At 42.6% G+C, this 22,934-nt stretch overlaps 2 protein-coding genes across 2 annotated transcripts in view; both read right to left on the bottom strand.

Moving 5' to 3' along the window:
* Positions 1–16,926, bottom strand: part of LOC103004022 (zinc finger protein 256-like) — a 39,735-nt gene extending 22,809 nt beyond the window's left edge. The window contains exon 1 of the mRNA XM_057533823.1: positions 16,638–16,926. Within this exon, the coding sequence (XP_057389806.1) occupies positions 16,638–16,736 (99 nt within the window). The 5' untranslated portion in view covers positions 16,737–16,926. The remainder of the gene's footprint in view (positions 1–16,637) is intronic.
* LOC103004582 (zinc finger protein 418-like) lies at positions 9,787–11,742 on the bottom strand. The gene is given in 2 exon segments (XM_057533824.1): positions 9,787–10,618; positions 10,620–11,742. Coding segments are annotated over 2 exon segments (1,164 nt in total). The 5' UTR covers positions 11,472–11,742; the 3' UTR covers positions 9,787–10,306.
* Positions 16,927–22,934: the final 6,008 nt, after the last annotated feature.

The raw sequence follows: 22,934 nt of genomic DNA, 5'->3' as shown, positions 1-22,934 counted from the left end.
TCGCTTGGCTTGGCTTGTGGGATCTCAGTTCCCTGACCAGGGTTTGAACCAGGGCCCTTGGCAGTGAGAGCACGGAGTCCTAACCAGTGGACCGCCAGGGAATTCCCTAGATTCATCCCATTTCTGAATAGCCATCTGAAGATTTCCAAACTGCTAGGACAAGTCATATTACTCGTTCCTTTATGTTTCCTCTTTGTTTCGGTCATATTAGTATTTCCTTTATTCACCTCATTTCTTAAAAACTTAAAAAAAATTTTCACCTTCTGGGGAAGAGTCCCTTGACGCTGATAAAAACATTGTTAATTAATAAGAGACTGGGAAGAGTCCTAGGGGAGAGTCAAGGGACTCTTCTTAATCTCTTATTAATATGTTTGTATCAGCATTTGTTTTTGTTTTTTTAAAATATTAATGTATTTTATATCATTTAGGGTTTTATTGGAGAAGAAAAATCAGGTTGGGTGACATGGACTAAGAGGATTTTAAGGATTTTTTAAAAAAATAAATTTATTTATTTATTTTTGGCTGTGTTGGGTCTTCGTTTCTGTGCGAGGGCCTTCTCCAGTTGCGGCAAGCGGGGGCCACTCTTCATCGCGGTGCGCCGGCCTCTCACCGTCGCGGCCTCTCTTGCTGCGGAGCACAGGCTCCAGACGCGCAGGCTCAGTAGTTGTGGCTCACGGGCCCAGTTGCTCTGAGGCATGTGGGATCTTCCCAGACCAGGGCTCGAACCCGTGTCCCCTGCATTGGCAGGCAGACTCTCAACCACTGCGCCACCAGGGAAGCCCTGTATCAGCATTTGTAATACCCATGAAGGGAAACTGAGACAGCAAGCATTTCCATAAGGTTTCCCTGAACTGTTTTTGGTTTTTGCAACAAGGTCATATGGGGTGCCCATGTGAAAGGAGCTCCTTGAACTACGGCATTTACCATGACCTGGGTAATGGGCCTATTCAGCTGGTGAGTATCCCTGTCATCATAAAGCCAGTCCCACACGGCTTGCATACAAAGCATAGCATCTGCTTCGCCTGGGATGCTCCACCTGGCATTCACTGGGGGAGATGGACCTTCTCCCTTCTCAGGCTAAACAGACTTTACAGTGGCTTTTATCCAGTCCACCAGGCTGGCTGTTCCCTCAGCAACAACCTCCTGTGTGTCTGGATCACATATAGACATCTGTGATTATTTCACAGTGACCTGTGGGTCCTGCTGTAACCCAAATACGCTCTTCCACTCTGCAGCACTTGAAACCAAACACATAGCCCCCAAATTATTTACTCTCATAATCCATTTTAGCAAAGGTTCCTCAGGAAGCTGATGATGCTGATCCACAAAATGTAACAACTCCTTCACACTGTCAACTGGTGGGGGGGGGGGGGAAAGGATTTCATACAACTTTCTCCATCTAATAGATATTAATATGTTTTAATTATGATCTGTATGTTTTTACACTGGATTGAATCCTTCCCTTGCAGACAGGCTACTGCCTCTTCTGTGGCTAATGTCTTTTTGGAAAAGATTATCCCTACCTGGGGAACTCCTCTCGAACTTCATAATGATCGAGGAACAATTTTACTGGTCAGGTGCTTCAACATGTCTGTGCTGTTTGGTCAGTTTTACAATATTTTCACTGTGCTTACTGCTCTCAATCCTCTGATTTAGTCAAATGCACTAACAGCTTTATTAAAACTCAGTTGGCAAGATTTGTAGAGGCCCTGCAAACACCGTGGCCAAAAGCATTGCCATTGGTCCTTCTATATCTCAGATCCCTCACTTTGGGACTCGTAAACTCTCACCCTCTGGGATAGTCACAGGATGCACAATTCACTTGGCTCCTGCTTCTTTTGACCCACAACTGATAAGAGATACTCCAATTTAGCAAAGGCCTGATTGCTTCTATTAAAAATAACCATGTCTTGGTATAGCAATCTTTTCATAGTGTGCCCTCAGAAGACAAATATCTTAAGCATCACATTTTGCAACCTGGAAATTTCACCTATTGGAAAAGACACCTCCAGAAGAACGCTCTTCAACCTGGCTGGGAAGGCCCCTATCAAGTACTGCTACCCAGCCCTTGTGCCACGAAACTCCAAGGAACAGACTCTTGGATTCACATGACACCTAAAGAAAGTGCTGAATCCTGACTGGATCTGCACATCATTGGTGACCTGAGAGGAAAGATTTCCCAGAATTGAAGCAGAGGACATCTGATGAGACAGCTTTCCCAAGATATCTGGACCAGGCCTGTCAGAAGTTTGTCACCAACCATTTGGTGGTAGGATAATGCTTCATAAGATCTCCAATGTTTATGATCTTGATAACATGGACGTCAGATAAAAAGTGCCTAAGACTTGAATGTGACCTTAATAGGTTTCTAATCTGTGTACTTTTCCTTGGACCTGAGACACTGCACCCAGGAAATGTCTTTCCTGACATAGAGGAACAAAAAGTCACTGAATTTTGGGAATTTCCTGGCGGTCCAGTGGTTAGGACTCGGCGCTTTCACAGCCAAGGGCCCAGCTTGGTCTCTGGTCTGGGAACTAGGATCCCACAACCCTCCTGCCTCAGCAACGGGGGTGGGGAGGAAGGGAGGAGAATGTGAAAAATTAATAAACAGAATCTTTGGACTTCCCTGGTGGTGCAGTGGTTAAGAATCCGCCTGCCAATGCAGGGGACAAGGGTTCGAGCCCTGGTCCGGGAAGATCCCACATGCCGCGGAGCAACTAAGCCCGTGCGCCGCAATTACTGAGCCTGTGCTCTAAAGCCCAAGAGCCACAACTACTGAGCCCACGTGCTGCAACTACTGAAGCCCTTGAGCCTAGAGCCTGTGCTCCGCAACAAGAGAAGCCACCGCAATGCGAAACCCGCGCACCGCAACGAAGAGTAGCCCCCGCTCGCCGCAACTAGAGAAAGCCTGCACACAGCAACGAAGACCCAATGCAGCCAAAAATTTTAAAAAATAAAATAAAAACAGAAACTTCAATTAAATAGAGTTGGGAGACCAGAAGGGGGAGCTCTCATGACCTGCACTGATAGCAGAACCCAAGAGGAAGAAGAAAGACTGCTCTTCTTTCCTGTCAAGGACTCAGCCAATGAAAAGCCTCAGACTCTGTTTACTACAGCCCTCCCAACTTCCTTTTCTTTACTGTAAAAGCATTCTCCTTCCCTTGCTGGGTAGGGACTTGCAAGTGGCTCAACATGGTTGCAGATTCTCTGCAATTCTCAGCTGATCCCAAATAAACCCATCTTTGCTGGAGAAATATCTGGCAGTCTATTCGTTTCAGGTCAACACTTCACCTGAATAATAAATGAAGTACAAACCTAACTTTAGCTCATCTTTCTACCAATGAACACATCATCCGATCAATTACCTCATCTATTTTTTTAAATAAATAAATAAATATAAAATAAATAAACATATTTGGCTGCGCCAGGTCTTACTTACGGCACGCGGGATCTTCGTTGCCGCATGCAGGATCTTTCTTTTCTTTTTTAATTGCAGCATGCAGGATCTAGTTCCCTGACCAGGGATCAAACCCATGCCCCCTGCATTGGGAGCGCAGAGTCTTAATCACTGGACCACCAGGGAAGTCCCTCAATTACCTCATCTTGCACAATTTACCTCATCTTCCTCTTTTTGCCATAAAAACCCCTCTCCTGTAATTGAGACAATAATTGGGTTTCTACCTAAACCTGTGTGCCCCAAACTGCAATTCTTTGATTTCAAATAAGCTCTTTGCCTCTTGAAGTGGACTCCTGTTTCCTAGGTTGGCGTAAGAAATAATTTATGGTTTGGGTTTTTTTTTTTTTTGTGGGGGGGGCGGAGCTCAAAGCTATACAGAGGCTCCTAGTCGAAAACTAAGAAAACTTTTAAAATCTGTGATAGAAAGAGGAGCATTGAGAGAGAACAATACTTCTAAGTCTTTTAGTAGCCTCCACACTTTGCTATACTGAAAGGAATTGCAGATTCGGACCCTAAAGGAATGTAAGGTGGGAACTGTCACAAGCAAGGCAGACACTTGAATCTAGTAAGAAAGTGTTTCAGGAAGATTTGGAAAACACTAGCTCAACTGGAAGACAACTTGATAATTTCCAACAGCCAACACGGTCCTGTTTCCAGGCTCCTTCTTTGAGAAGGTCCATGTCCTGAAAAGGCAGATCTCTGGCATATAAAAGCAGTAATGAGAAACCAGGATTCCCCTCCACCTGTGTGACAAACCAGAATGAAAAAGCATCCTGGGAATTGCTCTCTGGGGCTCTCATCTTTCCTAGACCTAACAAGGGCCTCCTGGGCACAAGTGAGCACTTCCCTGGTGCTCCCTGCATGAAAACCATCAATTCTATACAGAAGAGACAGACTCATAAGACACTAGTATTAAGCATGTTAAACATTAGCTCTTTCAATCTTCACCATTCTGCAGGGTAAGCATTCCTCTATTGTCAAATTCGTGTTTTTCTTTTTTAATGATGAGAAAACTGGAGGTCTGGGTTACTGAAGGCACTCATCCAAAGTTAATACCTTGTAAAGAGTCCACGCCAAAACTGCCTAATAAAACCAACAGCAGATGCCATTCATGTGAGCACAAACTGGGTACAAAACATCTGATGCGCTCTGGCCCATTGCGTGTCTTAACAGCTTCAGAGGATGAGCATTATCCTTGCTCCCCTTGTGTACAGCTAGAGACAAGGAGACACGGAAAAGTCAGGCCCTGCCTGATGTCATACCACCACCCCAGTGCACTTGACCGAGTCTAAAAGCTCTGGGAAAATCCTCTGAAGATATATATATTTTTTATTCTTTAGTGACTTACTAACTGTAGAGCGTTGAGAAGAATATTCCAAAGACAGGGAAAAGTACATGTGAAGGACAAGTAGTGGGAAGGGGTGTGAGCATTCAGGAAACTGAGGTAGAGGGTGGAGAGAGAATGAAAGACACTTTGTGTCAAGATGCTGAACTGAGCAGATACAATTATTTGTGGAGATATTAACTTAGCTGACCCATAAACCCAATGTAGTATATTTGTAAATTTCAAATCTTTAGAAATTAAATTTTAGTCTTCTATAAACTACAATACTGTGATAATTTTTTTCCATGGTAGTAGAAGATGTACTTTCTGTTTTAAAACTGAAATTATGAAATCACTGTTGTTTGTTCAAAAAGTCATCCTGGTAGGGATACTGTAGAAACTTTCAAAAATATAATTTATAAATATCTATATACATAAACCAAATGTTTAAAGACACTTGAAAGCATGCAAAAGCTCTGAGAGTTTCCTGTTTCTTCTTACCTGGTAACCTAGAAGTCAAGGCCATTATTAAAAATTATACTTTTTCAATTTTTCCTTGAGAAAACAGCTTTGAGCAAGATTGTGTTTAGCAATGTAAAGAGCTGACTACATCGAAACCATTAGAAGTCTAATATTTCTTTCCTTTACTAGGTTAGTATAATTTCTTACATTTTCCAGTGTCTTTTTCAAAAACTTTTTTTTTTTTTTTGGTTGTATTGTTTTTAACCCTTAAACTCTATAAAGTTTCATTAATCTTCAAATCCTTTTCAGGAAACATCTAAGAGATTTTTCAACCGATATTCCTGTTTTTCTCATCTCAGTCAGAAGTGACTGATCCCTGGACTGTGTGTGCACAGAAGAGAAATGAATGTTCTAATAAACTTTCTTTTCGAACCTGGGATTTAGGAAGTCTTTGACAATGCCAGAGATTAGAACACAACCAAGTTGAATGTCCATGGAGGAGGGCTTCCTCCATGTGGAAATTGCAAATTCAAGGGACACTGAGCAGGAATTCCCTGGCAGTCCAGTGGTTAGGACTCCGCACTTCCACTGCAGGGGGCTCGGGTTCGATCCCTGGTTAGGGAACTAAGATCCTGCACGCCGTGCTGCGTGGCCAAAAAAAAAAAAAAAAAAGGACACTGAACTACTTCAGCCAGCTTAGGAGAATACTGAAGAGGAAAAGAAAAGAAAGGAAAGGTGGTGGGATATAAGAAGAAAAGGGGCAAGGTTTAGGCAGATTCACCAGTGAGGAAGTTTTAACTTATTCGTAAATTATCTAAAGCAAGTCCCCCTAAGTGTTACTAGGAGGGGAGGGGAGGGGAGGGGAAGAGAGGGGAGGGGAGGGGAGGAAATTCTGATTAACCAATGGCCCACTTTCTATACACGGTGTGATGAGGCTTCCAAATGCAATTTAGAATAACAGTGCCTCCTTGAAAGATGTTAGTCAAGGGTATCTTCTTAAGTGGATCCATTAGTTGCTAAAATGTCAATAACCTAAAATAGAAAATGAAATACAACAAACTAAATGCTGTATGAAATAAAAACTTGTGTAATCACAGTCAAAAACTATTTCAAATCAATTTATAACACAGAATTTTGACTACACGTATTTTGTGGAATGTGTCCTAAGACCTGTGGAAATAAAGGCCAACCACATGAGAACACTCAAAGCCTATTTATTCAGAGCTACAAATCATGGCTTGACAGTGCTGAATATCTAGACCTAAGAAGTGATCAAGAATCTTAACGATTAAACTTTAAAAGTAGATGCTGTATGTGGCCACTACGTTGTGTACAGTACACAAAATATTTATGAAATACTCCCGTATTCAAAAACAATGATTTTGATAGCAAAGAAGTCACATTACTTAAGAATGAATAAAGTTCCAACATAAGTTTTTGTTGTTTCACTATCTTCTTAATTGCTAGAAAAAAAGAGAAACTGCTGGGACTTCCCTGGTGGCACAGTAAATAAGACTACGTGCTCGCAATGTGGGGAGCCCAGGTTCGATCCCTCATCAGGGAACTAGATCCCACGTGCATGCTGCAACTAAGAGTTCACATGCCACAACTAAGGAGCCCACCTGCTGCAACTAAGGAGCCCACCTGCTGCAACTAAGACTGGGTGCAACCAAATAAAAATGAATAATAAGCCTGTCTCCTTTAAAAAGAGAGAGAGAGAGAGAGAGAGAGAGAGAGAGAGAGAGAGAGAGAGAGAGAGAAACTGCCAAAATTCTTTTTTTGTTTTTAATTCTTTTTATTTATATATTTATTTTTGGCTGCAGATTGCGGGATCTTAGTTCCCTGACCAGAGAACTAACCTGGGCCCTCAGCAGTGAAAGTGCAGAGTCTTAACCACTGGACCACCAGGAAATTCCCCAAAATTCATTTTAAAAAACAAGCAATAGATATGCACAGATATTTTACCAAAACCAACATACAACTGGCAAATACAGGCATACTTTGTTTTATTGCACTCTGCTTTACTGCACTTTGCAGATGTTTGTTTATTTGTTTGTTTTTAATTGAAGGTTTCTGGCAACTCTATATTGAGCAAGTCTACTGGTGCCATATTTCCAACAGCATTTGCTTGCTTCACGTCTGTGTCACATCTTGGTAATTCTTGTAATACTGCAAACATTATCATCATTATTATATTTCTTATGGTGATCTGTGATCTCTGATGTTACTACTGCAAAAACCTTACAACTAGCTGAAGGCTCAGATGATAGTCAACATTCTAAGCAATAAAGTATTTTAAAATTAAGGTATGTATTTTTTTTAGACATAATGCTATTGCACACCTAACAGACTACAGTATAGCGTAAACATTACTTTTACATGCGCTAGAAAACCAAAAACTTCATGTGACTTGCTTTATTGTGATACTGGCTTTATTGCAGTGGTCTAAAACCCAACTCATCATATTTCTGAGGTATGCCTGTAAACAAATGAAAAAATGCTCAACATCATGCAACATCAGGGAAAGGCAACTAAACAACAGTGGGATACAGTTACATACTTATTTAAAAGGTCAACATTTTAAAAGACTAACCATACCCACTACTGGCAAGGATATGGAAAAACTGTATGTCTCATACACTGCTGGCAGGACTACAAAGATCACAATTTGCAATTTCTTAAAAAGTTATCTACCCACTTACCCTGTAACTCAGGCATTGCACCCGCCCCCACCCCCCACCCCACCCCACCAAATTAACACAAGATAAATGAAACATATGTATGCGAAGAACTAGATTCAAATATCTTAGCAGGTTTATTTGCAACAATCAGAAACTGGAAAGAACTCAAATATGCATAAAAAGACAAAAGAATAAACAAATAGTGGTGCACCCACAAACTGTCATACTTCTAAGCAATGCAAAAAAAAAACTACTCATTTAAGCACCATTGATGACTATCAAAATGAGTAAGCCACATGAGGCTACTCAAAGGAAAAAAAGTGTAAACACTTTATGAGTAGAATCATACAATTCTAAAATGGAAGCTAACCTATTATAATGGAAAGTAAACCAATGCTTGCCTGGATAGCAGAGATAGTACAGAAAGAAACATTATTAAAGGGCATGAAGTAAACCAGAGGATGATGGAGAGGCTCATTATTATGATTGTGGTGGTGGTTTTATGGATTTACATGAATGTCAAAACTTGTCAAAATGTTAAGTTAAAATATAATCAGTTTGTTGTATGTCACTTATACCTTACTAAAGCTCTGAAAATATGATTCAAAACAGAAAGCTAGATTTCCTACAATTCTGGAAAATTAGTTTGGCAAACCTCTACTGACTCCACCAACTCTTTCCTCATGTCTGGGAGGGATACCTTGCCTTAGTGGTGGCAAATATCAGAAGCAAAAAGGCAATTTCCACCAAATTCAATGGGAATGCAGGCTGGGTTACAAAGGGCACAACCCGTCTTCACTATCCTCATTTTCCTACACAGCAAGAGATTTGAGGTGAACACGCACACATGCTACAGGAATCCACAGAATATTTATATTTTTTTCCTCTCACAACAGCCTCCCTACACAAGATACACAGTTCTGGAGGCCATGAGAATTTCTGCACCTGCTCATCCTTCATAGCTATAGGGACTGGAACATTGTGGAGGTCCCTTCAAAACAGCCACATTCCAACAAGCTTGTGGCAGTCTCTTCCCCTCCCTACAATACCAGTGTTCCTGTAACAAATGATTCCCCTGCCCGTACAATCATATAACCTATGCTGCCACTATCTGGAATTCTGGACATTAGGGTACATGGCTCCAATGCAAGACCTGGGAAAGATTTCCCTTACCACCTGGACACAATGCAATACTCCCCGTGAACAAGACAATTTCTTCCTGCTTTAAGAAGCACCAAAGGTTATCACAACAGCCCCTCTACAGATTGACCTCTGAACCAACAAAATACCAACACATCCAGGTTACAAATAAGGATCACATCCCTGCAGTCTTTTCTTGGAGGCCTTGGGCAGCAATGCCAACTAGGACAAAACTAGAGAGAAGTATACTCTACATCATATTGTTCCCTCTGAGGTGCACAGAATTTGGGATCCCACAAGAAAGCTCTTTAGCCCTGTTGTCACAACTCAGTTGTTTTCAAATCACCACAGTGTACAGAATCCCAAGATTAAAGGAGCTTAAAGAGTAAGGCCTCCATTTTCACACAAACCAGTACAGTGGGAAGCAGGCTGTTCCTGGGCTGGAGACATGAAGCACAGGAAAATCCCAACACAGCAGTCACGTGAGACCAACAACATCCCTGAAAAAAGTAGTCCCGGTTGTAAGTCACCAGCAGTGTCTTCTAGGCCAAAAATTGGTCAGATCAGTGATGTAACCCATCAAACGAATTAGAAAGGAATGAGTGCTCAGGATTATAAAGGCTCTCACAAACAGGACAACATCAAGGTCTCCTTCCCTGGACTCGCTGGGGTGGTTCAATGATGCACATCATGAACACCTGCCACATGGTAGTAGTGAAATGGCAATGATGTAAATCTGGTAAGGGCCCTGGGCAGGTTAAGAAATGCACTGAAGCTCCCATAAACCTGGAATTTAAGTGGTTTATTGGGTGTATTGGCAGAGAGCACCCTCATAAGGGACCTCCCCAGTGTTATACTGAACAATCCATCCCTGGACAACTACTCTTTTTTTGAAGTGAACTTTGCGGTATCCAATGAAACAAGACTGAAGGCTGTGAACTCTCCAGTATGAAATGAGGCTACAGTTTTGGCTAAATGTTTCCCACACTTATCACATCCATAAGCCCATTAACCAATGTGAACATTATGGTGTTCTATGAGACTGGAGTTTTAGGTAAAGGATTTCCAACATTTTCTACAACATAAGGACTTTCTGCAGTGTGAACACTCCTGTGTTTAATGAACCTGGAGTTTTTAGCAAAGGATTTCCCACATTCACAGCACTCATATGGCTTTGATCTAGTGTGAGTTCTCTGATGTTGAAAAACAGAGCTTGGGCTAACCAACTTCCCAAATTTTCACTTATAAGACTTTTCTCCAGTGAACTCTCTGATGTCGAAGGACTGAAGAACTTTGGGCAAATGCTTTCCCACACTCACTGCACTCATAAGGCCTTTCTCCAGTGTGAATTCTCCTGTGTGTAATAAAGGTTGAATTATCAGCAAAGGATTTCCCACATTCAGTGCACTCATAAGGCCTTGAACCAGTGTGAAGTCTCTGATGTTGATGAAGAGCAGAGCTTTGATTAAAAGTTTTCCCACATTTGCTGCACTCATAAGGCCTTTCTCCAGTGTGAATTCTCTGATGTTGAAGGAGTGCAGAGTTTTGGCTAAATGATTTTCCCGCATTCGTTGCATTTATATGGCCTTTCCCTGGTGTGAACTCTCTGATGTATAATGAGGTGGGATTTCTTGCTAAAGAATTTCCTACATTCCCCACACTCATATGGCCTTTCTCCAGTGTGAACTCTCTGGTGTTCAATGAGATGGGACTTGTTGCTAAGTAATTTCCCACATTTCCCACACTTATAAGGTCTTTCTCTAGTATGGACTTTCCAATGTTGAATAAGGTTGGGCTTCTGCCTAAATGATTTTCCACACTCCCCACACTCATAAGGCCTTTCTCCAGTGTGAACTCTCTGATGTTGGAGGAGTGAAGAGCTTTGGCAAAATGCTTTTCCACATTCACTGCATTTATAAGGCCTTTCTCCAGTATGAACTCTCCTATGTTTAATGAGTCTGGAGTTTACAGCAAAGGATTTTCCACATTCAGTGCACTCATAAGGCTTTGATCCACTGTGAAGTCTCTGATGCTGAAGGAGCAGAGAGTTTTGCGTAAAAGTTCTACCACATTCATTGCACTCATAAGGCCTTTCCCAAGTGTGAATTCTCCGATGTTGAAGGAGGGTAGAGCTTTGGCTAGACGATTTTGCATATTCATCACATTCATATGGCTTTTGTTTCATGTGAACTCTCTTGTGTGTAAAGAGGTTGGAGCACTGAGTAAATGATTTCCTACATTTTGTACATTCATAAGGCCTATCTCTAGTGTTACTTCTCTGGTGTTCAATGAGGTTGGACTTTCTGTTAAATAATATCCCATGTTCCCCAGGTTCAAAAGTTCTTTCTCCATTGTAAACTTTCTGATGTTGACTGAGATTACAGCTTCTCTCACACTGATTACACATAAAACATCTTTCTCTAGTGAGGAGTCTCTAGTGCCGAACAAGTGTGTGTTTGGGGCTGAAAGCTTTTGTGCATTCTTCCCAGTTATGATAAGTTTTTCCCCTCTGAAAGGCCACCCCACACTCGGTTCTGCTGTTTGACCTCTCCCAGGTGTGAGTGGCCCATTGCTGGAGAAATTGAGAACTGGCCAAGAAGTCCTTCCCAACCACCCTAAAGACTAATGGCTTCCCTGACACATGGCACTTGCAGTTCTTCACAAAGGAGGCTCTGTCCACATCTCTTCTGAAGGGTTTCTCCCTGATGCACTGCTTCTGATGCTGATGAAGGTTTGTGCTTACATACAATTGTTTCCCACATGTCCCACAACTATGTAATTTCTGCTTTGAATGTGTTCCTTGATATTCATCCAAGTACAAAAAGTCTCTCAATATCTGGACATATTTCACAAGGGTGGGCCTTTTTGAAGGACGGATTTGCCTTGGGACTCCTGATCTGTGACACTCTTTGAACAGAAATACGCTGCTCAAAAGAAGCCTTCTCATTCTCCACTTCATGGCAACAACCTAAAAGCAAGAAATGTTGGTGAAGTACATGTTGACTTCAGTGGGAGGGGGGAGCCCACACACCAGTGTGTGTCTGACAAACTCATGAATGGGTTTGTGTGATTATTTACATGAACATGGAGTTGGGTTCAAGTTGATGACATGGTTGTTAGCAATACTGGGCTATAAAGGCCACAGGATGGGGGAAGACCACATGAGAGAAAAGACACAACCATGTGATGTGTCATAGGGAAGAGAGGCAGGATGAAAAATTAGTTAAAGTTGACTGTTAAAAAATTAGTTACAAAAAACTGTCAGCAGGACCTTGTCTGCTGCTAACACATGACTGCAATGTAGATGGGTATTTCCAGGCCCAAGAAAACAGGACTGCAACAGAACAGCTGTTGGTCAGGAACATTTTAAGAATGGGTACATGTTTGATTATAGAAAATATATGGGCCAACGTTAGAGAATGCACAGATAAAGCAGTGAGAAAAGTGGGTGATACAGGGAATTTAGAGATGTGAGGATTAGCCACAGGCTGGAATAAAAGTGGAAGAATCACAGTGCAGAATTGACAAGTCAGCACTGTTAAGAATGGGGCAGAAAAAGCAAAAATAAGGTGTGGCCACTGGAAGTAGCATCAAAACACTAGTCAAACAGAACAAATTTCTGGTATCATTTGAACACAGGACTATCGTACACTCCCATAGTGCTACTGTACAGCAGCCCTTTGAGCCCATTTGGCTGAGTCTGAATTCATATCCATCCTGTGGACAAACAAGGGCTCTCCACCCCACTTCCAAAATGAACAAGTGTATGGGACCTGGATGATGAAAATACCAGGGGAAAGACACCACCTATGAGAAGCTGACCCATACTCATCACATCATAGACCAGAGAAAAACATCTAAATACTATTAAGAGAACTTTGGAAAGGGGTCCTGCAAGAAGTCCATGGTCTACATCAGAGAATTAATTCCCAGCACAGGCAGTCATGAGGAAATGTCAGTGAAAAGAAGGAAGTAGAATCTGAGGCACAAGGATGACGTGCATCTGGACAACATCACCCAGAAGGAAGAGGACAAGTATGGTGGGATACATTAGGCTGAATGGAAGTTCCTGACCCTGGATCCTTCCAGGGGAGGCCATAGAGAAGCAGATATGGGGCCTCTTCAGGGAGAACAGATGGCAGTGCAAACACCTCAGCCCAACCAACCACAGCAACAACTTAGGGAACTGAGGGAAAAAAGCAGTGACCATGGTCCTGACATGAAAAGGACAGACTTGTCTCTGGGGAAAAGGAAAGGGCAGAGACTAGTTCAGGGCATGGGGAAAGGTTTGAGGTTCTTACCCAGGGAGGTTATAAGTGCCAAGTTCTCCAGCATCACATCACGGTACAGGTACCTTTGAGCCTCATCAAGGAGACCCCATTCCTCCCAGGAAAAGGTCACAGCTACATCTTCAAAGTTCACACTGACCTGCCATGATGGTGACAGATAAAACCACAAACAGTCCACTTCTGAGAAGTCACAATCTATTTCCCCACACATCTACCCTATGACCATCCATCACCCAAGCTTCCCAACTCAGAGGATCAATCAGGCCCTGACACCATGGTGTGGCTGTCTCCCCACAGGCCCACTGATCACTAGGTACAACCACCAGGAACAAGAGGCAGGTGGATGAACATATATCTCAGCTATAGGCCTGGCATAAAGGGATCCACCCCCTCCTGACAAGCAATTCCCCTGGTTTGGCCATCGTCCTGAAATTATCAATGCAGTGTCCTGGAACCATCAGACATGTTGCCTCTTCAAGCACACATCACTTCTTAAACTGCACATCCCTCAGTCTCAGTATCCCACAGCCACACATGACCATGGCCACCAACACCTCACTCTCCCACACCACAGCCATCTCCCTCCCCTCCCCACATTACTTGTATTTAAATCAGTTTCTCCTAACCACACCACAGGGCTATGATGGTGGCCTAACACATGACACCTGAGACTGGACCGATGAGACTGACAGCAGTTTCTTAATCACATAAATTCACACCTCTGAGAATAGGACACCACTCACCACAAAGGCGTACATGGGAAAAAACAACACACACAGGGGCTGTGGGATGGAACCTTAGTAGGATGAAGGGGTTGGGATGTTGCAAGGAGGATGTGATTGTCTTATCTGAATAATCTGAGGGCTGGTAGGGAACTGATACCTGCTACAAAAAAGCTCCTGGTTTGCTTTGTAAAAATCGTTGTTAGGCTAGGAGACGTTATCCGAAGGAACACTGTGGGGAGAGGAACTTGCACTCAGGCCATTTGAGGGCACCCAGGTTTCACCAAGCACGAAGGAAGCACATCATATTGGGTTTAGGCCTTACACCACAACTCGGCAGACAGCATCCACAGTACAACTGGTAAAGTCAAACAGGACCCAGTATGACCACAGACCTCCCACAATTCCCAATGGCAGCATCAGAAATCAGCTATAAAGGCCTTACTGCATGACTCTGATCCTTGCCTCAAATTTAAGGAATAGAACCACGTGTGGATCGCAGATACCCATAGTCCCATGCTACTTCTGTGCTGCCCTTGTTGTCCCTCGGCAATGACAACCTTTCTCTGCTCCCTTACCTTCATTCAAACTCCAGCCCCATTACTCGCCCTCCCCAAGCCTAGTGATTCTCACAGATGACCTTATTTGCTCATGGCCATATACACCAGGTTGAATGAAACACCCCAGGTCCTACCAAAGTCCTCACAAATCTTGGTGAGCCTATATAGTGGTGAATAAGCACCAGCTCTGGCTTGAGTGTCATATGCATGAATTACCCCTTGCTTCTACATCCATCTCATGTCCACTCTTCTCTTGGAAGCCCTGGCCACCTGCCAGACTATCTTGTCTCATACACCAAACCTTCATGGCCATTTACCTACATTTATGAAGGCTGACACCATCACCCAGGTACACAAGCAAGAGACCCAATCCTCTGCCCCCATCCTCCACACCTCTCCCCTTAAAAGCTTTGCCACCACAACCCGAAGCTTGCCTCTCCTAAATGTGAGCTACAGGTCATTCACCTTGATCCACACTCTAGTTACATTTTGGATGTCTCTAACCTGAATCACTCCCAAGAATTCCAAACCTGTATGTTAGATGTTCATTTGATGCCTCTACTCAGTGGTGTCTGAAATATCTCAGACTCTTAACATGGTCAAAAAAAAGCTCCTGCTAAACCCAGTGAATATTACACCTACTACCAACTTGCTCATCTCAACTGATGCAGCTTCCAACCCTACAGCTGCAAAGCCAGGGGTCATCACTGATCCCTGAGTTTCACTCCCTCACCACCCATGTTAGAAATCTAGCGGTCCCCTTTAAAAACATGCAGCCAGAATACAACCACATTTCCTAAGGCACACCCCTGCTCCATTAACCCTCACCTGGACTATGATAGTAGCCTCCACAATGATGGTCCTTCTTCCTCTCTCAAGCCCACAGTCTGTTTTCCAATCTAAACCCAAATGAAGCCTGTTAAGGCCTTGGTCACATCATCTCCCTACCGTGAGCCAAACCTCTAGAACACACACCTGACATCTCAGGCAGTTGTTCCACTCCTGACTCCAAACCACCTACTATTTATTCTTACCTGAAAGAGAGGATACCTGTGGTTCCTGAATATTCCTGAGCTCAATTTTACCTCTAGGCATTTGCACATCCTGGTACCATGTCTTGGGTTAACCATACACACCTGTTTACAATGGTTGCCAGAAATGGGAACACCTCCATATAATTCTAGCATGGACTTAGGACACTGGGCTTGGAGTTTTTCTGCATCCCCAGACTCAAGGAGGGGGAAAAATGGCATCAAGCATCTCAGGACACCACAATTCCAGGGAACATAGGGGTGAGAGCAGGGCCGGTGAGGCAATGGGACACTCTCTACTTCCCTGTGCAGGTTCCATAGGCACTTCTCTAACCGTGAGAACCTGAGTGAAGAGGCAGGCCCTAAAGGAATGCGTCCATGGTGGGATTTGAGGGGCTCACTATATGTACTCCTGCCTGGCCTTGGAGCCAGGTGACCTCAGGCTGGCTGACTAACTACTGGGTCTCAATGCTCAGTGTTTCCTCTTACCAGCTGTGGGACCCTGAACAAAGATTCAACCTCCTAGGACCTCAATGTCCTCATCAACCCTCTCCACCCTGTTCTTCCTTTAAACGGCTCTTGGGAATGCTCTAACCTCTGACGGAGATAATATCTTCCTTTATTCGAAACTCCCCATGGCCTTTAGAATCCTCGCAATAAAGTACAATCCTGAGTCGGTTACATCAGGCCTAATTCCGCTAACACTGTTCCCTATAAGCAAAAGGCTGACCCTAGGTTTCCCGAATCCTCCCGCCTCAGGCCAACTTCCGAGCCTTCGCATCTGCGGGTCCCTCCGCCTGTGACCTCTCCCACGCGCCATCACACTGTCATAAACAGGGCCCCACCCACGACCGCTTCACTGTCCTGGGCACCGTGGCCTGGGCTGCGGGCACGTGGGCAGCCGCCCCGCACTCGGGGCTTTAGTGTCTGGTGGAGTGAGGTGGGTGAGGGCCCGGGGAACGAGCGTTTACCTGAGGCGGGTCCCTCAACGCCGCCGCCGCCGCCGCCGCCATCGGACTCTGGGCGGAGCGGGGCCGGGAGCGGCGGGAGAGTCTGGGGGACGCGGGCATGGCGGTCCGTCTCCCGGGCCTGGCGCCGGGCACCCCGGGCGCCGTCACCGAACTTCAGATCCACCTCTGTGCCTCGGGGACAGCGCCTCCTCCGGGACCTCCCGTTCCAGTCACTCCGGTCCTGACACAGCGATCCGGAGCTGAACAGAACCAGAGCAGTTAAAATGGCCCTGTTGGGGAGGAGGCCAGAAGTCCCGTCCCCTACGAGTTGTGCCCAAACGGAAATCCCTTTTTTCTGCGCCTTCGTTGGCTCAGCGACGCAGCCTTCAACGCAGGGCACTCTGGATCCTGTAGTTCCCAGTTTCCAGGAAAAAAGGCCAGGGTCCACCTCAAAGGGTGCCAGGAATTGACTCCTCCCTGTCCACGGCCAGAACAGTGACTCGACCCTCTTAAAAGGGGCCAAACGTAAGGATGGTAGGGATGCGTTCTGCAGCTGATCGCCATAGGCATCCAGGCCATGAATTAGGATGACAAATCTTTCCCAGGATGCCAGGGGCAGCAATGCAAATTCTGTAACGAAACATTTTGTTCATTTTATCCTGAATATTTGTAAATTTTTCTTGGTTATAAGGCAAATATTTTTAAAAATTTCCTTCATGCCGTTATGATTCTCATTTGTAGAACTGTAATTTATTTCTGGATACTAATCTTAAATATGGCAAACTTGAGGAAGTGTCGTAAATATGCCAGATATTCATGACGTTATTTTTTGAAATTCTTCTATGTAGATAATCGTACATTTTGATATAAATTAAAGGTCTGTAAATCGTTTTCCAGTTATTTTAATTCTTTATTGTCTGTGTCATAGCACCAGCTAGAATGTCCAGTATATTTAATATAAGCACTAATAATGAGAGCCTTGTTTGCTTGCTAATTTTAAACCTAAATTTCTGATTTTATTACTAAAATGCTGGTTTATTGTAGTGTTTTCTTCGATACATTTTGACTAATTAATGATATATATATTTTTCTGCATAGTTGTGTTGTTTTCTAATGTGAATGGATCTATTTTTTCTGCATTTATTAAGATAAACGTTTTATAATTCATTAGTATGTTGAATGCTATTAACGTATTTTCTAATACTAAACCATTCTTGAATTACTGAGATGCTTTTAACTTGTTCTACATTCTGGAAGGGCAGCTTTAATATTAATAAGTTTAATTTAATAAGTTTTATGAGAATGCTATTCTAGTACCATAAAATGAGTTGGGGAATACAAATCTCTGAAAGATTTGGAATAAGTTTGGATTCCTCATTTCAGTGAATAATTCATATAACTCCCTTTCTACAAATCAGGGTTTTCCTACAAATCTATCAGATAATTTAAAAGTAGGAAGTATCAAATAGATTTGATATTTGTTAGTTTGATCAGGAAAGACATGTCTGGGGACTTCCCTGGCAGTCTAGTGGTTAAGACTCCGCACTTCCAATGCAGGGGGTGCAGGTTCAATTCCTGGTCTGGCAACTGAGATCCTCCCACATGCTGCACGGCCAAAAGATTGAAAAGAAAGAAAAGAAAAGACATGTCTGGCGGGTTGACTTATTTATGATTTCATTTTGCTATTTTATTTTTTAATCAGATTTACTGAGTTATAATATAAAACTATAAGATACCAATGTGTACATCGTGCTGACTTGACATATGTATACATTGTGAAACCATTCCCCCCATCTATTTAATTAACACATCATCTCCTCATATATTCATCTTGTGTGTGTGTGAGAGAGAAAACATTTAAGTAATACTCTCTCAGCATATATCAATTATAAAATACAGTGTTATCCACTATACTCATCGTGTTTTACATTAGATGCTCAGACGTTATTCATTTTATACCTGAAAGTTTGTTCCCTTTCACCAACCTCTCCCTATTTCTTCCACCGCCCCCCTTAACCCCAGTAATATTTATACTCCCTATTTCTATGAGTTTGACTTTTTAAGGTTCTGCATAAAAGTGATACTATACAGTATTTGTCTTTCTCTGTTTCACTTATTTCATGTAGCACAATGCATTAAAGGTCCATTGATGTTGTCACAAATGGAAAGAGTTCGTCCTTTCTCATGGCTAGGTAGTATTCATATATATACATGGGCTCCCTATATATATCACATCTTCTTTATCCATTCGTCCACTGATGGACACTTAGGTTGTCTCCATATCTTGGGTATTGTGAAAAATGCTGTAATGAACATGGGAGAGCACATATCATTTCAATATCCTGTATTCATTTCCTTTAGAATTATACCCATATGTGGAATTGCTGGATAGTAGGGTAGTTCTATTTTTAATTTTTTGAGGAAACTCTCTACTCTTTTCCACAGTAGTTGCACTAATTTATATTCCCAGAATCGGTGGACAAGGGTTCACATTTCTCAGCATCCTAACATTGTTATCCCTTGTTTTTTGATGACTGCCATTCTAACATGTGTGAGGTGATATCTCATTATGGCCTTGCTTTGCATATTTAGTAATTTTGAACACATTTCCATGTACTTGTTGCCCATTTTTATGTATTCTTTGGAAAATATGTCTATACAGTTCCATTGCTCATTTTTTAATTATTTACTTTGCTATTAAGTTGTATGAGTTCTTTATATATTTTAGATATTAACCCCTTATCAGATGTATGATTTGCAAATATTTCCTGCCATTCTGTATATTCCCATTTCATTTTGTTGATGGTTTCCTTTGCTATGCAGAAGCTTTTTCGATTGATGTAATCCCACTTGTTTATTTTTGCTTTTATTATCTTTGCTTTTGGTGTCAAACCCAAAAAAATCAATGCCAAGGCAAATGACAAGGAGCTTTCACCCTATGTTTTCTTCTAGAAGTTTTATAGTTCCAGATGATGTGTTCAAATCTTTCGTGCATTTTGAGTTGATTTTTTGTATGGTGTAAGATAGGGTTACAGTTTCGTTCTTTTGCGTCTCTCTCTGTTCCCCAACGCCATTTATTGAATAGACAATCCAGTCCTCATTGTGTATTCTTGACACCTTTGGTGTAAGCAAATTCACCATATGTGCACATGTTTATTTCTGGGCTCTATATTCTGTTCCATTGATCTATAGCTGTCTCTATGCCAATGGTGGGATTTAAAAGCTTAATTCCAATCCCTCATACTATACTGGGAGTATGATTGCATATTTCTAAAATTAAATACACTCTGTAAATATTTATTGCGATTAAGTTCATGCAATAATCTGTAATGAGACTGTGTCCTTCCCATACCTCCATTCACAGAATCTTTACAATAGCGTCAAGGGTATGTTTCAGTAAATGACAGAGACTTGAATGATTTCCAGTTATCTAAGTAGCTCACCAACTAACTTTTGCTCCCAGTAGTCATAAGGTCATTTCTAACCCAGTCATAAATGGATAATTTTATGATGAAACGTTAATATGTCATTATTCTTTTGTCTGATGACAAATAGCTAATGGACACTGTTAAGCAATGAAGCCACAGTAAATAAAGCATTTTATTTACCACGCTGACATGACCCCACCATGTCACACAGTCAGAACCTTCAAAGTGAGCACTCTCTGAATTGGTTCACTAACTTTGACTTTCTCAATTACCTCATTTCTTTGCATTTCTGCCCCCTATTCATTTTCCTTTTTTTTTTTTGTTTTTTGGCCATGCCATGGGCTTGCGGATCTTAGTTCCCTGACCAGGAACTGAACCCAGGCCCCCAGCCGTGGAAGTGCAGAGTCCTAACCACTGGACCAGTCCTAACCCTGACCAGGAATTCCCCCTCTATTCATTTTCTATTGCCCCTGCAACAAATTATTACAAAATTAGAAGCTTAAGACAGTTTCTATAGACAACATATAGTAGGATCTTGGTTTTCTACCTACTCTGAAAATCTCTTGTAATTGGTCTTTTGCTGTTCAAAGTGATTACTGATAGAGTTGGATTAACATATACCACATCTGTTACTAATTTGTGTTTGTTGCCCTTGCTCTTTGTTTGAATTTTTGTCTCACACTCTTTACCTGCTTTATGTGGTTTTCACTGAGTGTTTTATGATTCTATTTTATCTTGTTAGCATATCAGTTATATTTTTAGCTGTTGCTATAGAGTTTGTAGTAAACATCGACAACTAATCCAAGTCCACTTTCAAGTAACGCTTTTTCCACTTCACGTAGTGTACCTCATAATAATAAAATAATCCCAATTCTTCCCTCTAATCCCTTGTATTATTGATGTCATTCATTTCACTTATATAAAAGCATAAGCATACACACAGACACACACAAGACATGCATATAGATAAGCATACATAATAGAATATGTTGTTGGTATTACTACTTCAAACAAGTTGTTATCTGTTAGATCAATTAAGAACAAGAGAAATAATACTTTAATTTTTCCTTCATTTATTCCTTCTTCAATGCTCTTCTTTATGTAGATTGGACTTTTTGACCTATATCATTTTTCTCATCTCTAAAGTTTTTTAAACATTTCTTGCAAGGCAGGTGCTATGGTCTGAATGTTTGTGTTGTCCCTCCAAAATCTGTGTTGAAAGAATAACCCCCAAAGATGCTAGTATTAGGAGGTGGGGACTTTGAGAGATGCTTCAGTCATAAGGTGATAGAGCCCTCATGAGTGGAATTAGTCCCTTTATAAAAGACGTTCCAGAGAGACCCCTAGCTCCTTCTATCACATGAGGACACAGCAAGAAAGCATCTGCTATGAACCAGGAAGAGGGTTCCCACCAGAGAACTCGACCATGCTGGAACCTTGATTTAGTACTGTACTACACAGCCACCAAACCTATGAGAAAAAAATGTTTATTTTTTTATAAACTAACAAGTCTGTGGTTTTTTGTTATAGTATCCCAAATGGACTAAGGCAGTAGGTTTACTGGGAACAAATTCCCTCAGTTTTAGTCTTTGAAAGGCTTTGTTTTCCCTGCATTATTGAAGGATAATTTTGATGGTACAGAATTCAAGGTTGACTTATTTTTCATCTCAGCACTTTAAATATTTCACACCTCTCCTTGCTTGCATGGTTTCTGAGGAGATATTGGATATAATTCTTAACTTCATTCCTCAATGAGTATTTTCCCCCTCTGGCTTCTTTCAGGATTTTTAAAATATTTGATTTTCTGTAATTTCAAAATGATGTCTACATGTAGTTTTTTGACATTTATCCTGCTTAGTACTAAGGTTCCTGGATCTGTGCTTCCTTGTCTGACATTAATTTCTCCCTTAACAAAGTACCTTGGACAACCTAATTGCTACTGAGATTGAGTCTCTACTTTGCTCCAAAGACTTAATCTCTGGGCTTCCCTGGTGGTGCAGTGGTTAAGAACCTGCCTGCCAACGCAGGGGACGGGTTCGAGCCCTTGTCCGGGAAGATCCCACATGCCGCGGAGCAACTAAGCCCCTGCTCCACAACTACTGACCCTGCACTCTAGAGCCCGCGTGTCACAACTACTGAAGCCTGCGCACCTAGAGCCCGTGCTCCACAAGAGAAGCCACCGCAATGAGAAGGCTGTGCACCGCAACCAAGAGTAGCCCCCACTCGCCGCAACTAGAGAAAGCCCGCATGCAGCAACGAAGACCCAATGCAGCCAAAAATAAATTAAGTAAATAAATTTATTTTTTAAAAGAAGACTTAATCTCTGATTCTTGCCTCAGAGGTTGAGCCTTGATTTTTCCACTTCATTGAGGAAATCCCTGGCCTTTACACCAGGCAGGTGGGGCAGAAGGTGGGGAGTTGCCAGCAGGTCAACAAGCCTGCATCCTGCCTGCACTGTCCTGCATTGCTCAGGGACCTCCAATGGCAAAAGAGATCCAGAACTCTGGGCAGGGCATCGTCTTAGGGATGAGCAATGGAAACTTTAGGGTCCTTCCTAAATCTCCCTGCCAGACGCCAACACCTTTAGGTGTCTCCTGGGTCCCCAGGCCACCACTGCCCTCCTGCCACCCCCACTCTGTGCCGTACTTGGCTCACCCCTTCCCCGCTGTCCTGAAATGCCACCTCAGATCAAACATGGCCAGTGGCATGGAGCATGTGGGCCTGAGGAAAAGGCCTCACCAGGTTCCCTTGGGAACCTTCCCCCATGGTCACTGGGAGGACCTTCCACCTGGTGTTCCTGGGTACCAGTCCTTCTGAGAAGCCTCACCAGGGATGGAGAGACCCACAGTGACCCCACCAACCAATTGGGATGTCTGGAAAAGCAGCCCCA

This window comes from Balaenoptera acutorostrata, chromosome 19, assembly GCF_949987535.1.
Source record: "Balaenoptera acutorostrata chromosome 19, mBalAcu1.1, whole genome shotgun sequence".
In the NCBI taxonomy this organism is placed as follows: domain Eukaryota; kingdom Metazoa; phylum Chordata; class Mammalia; order Artiodactyla; family Balaenopteridae; genus Balaenoptera; species Balaenoptera acutorostrata.
This window is presented reverse-complemented; position numbering and strand designations above follow the sequence as displayed.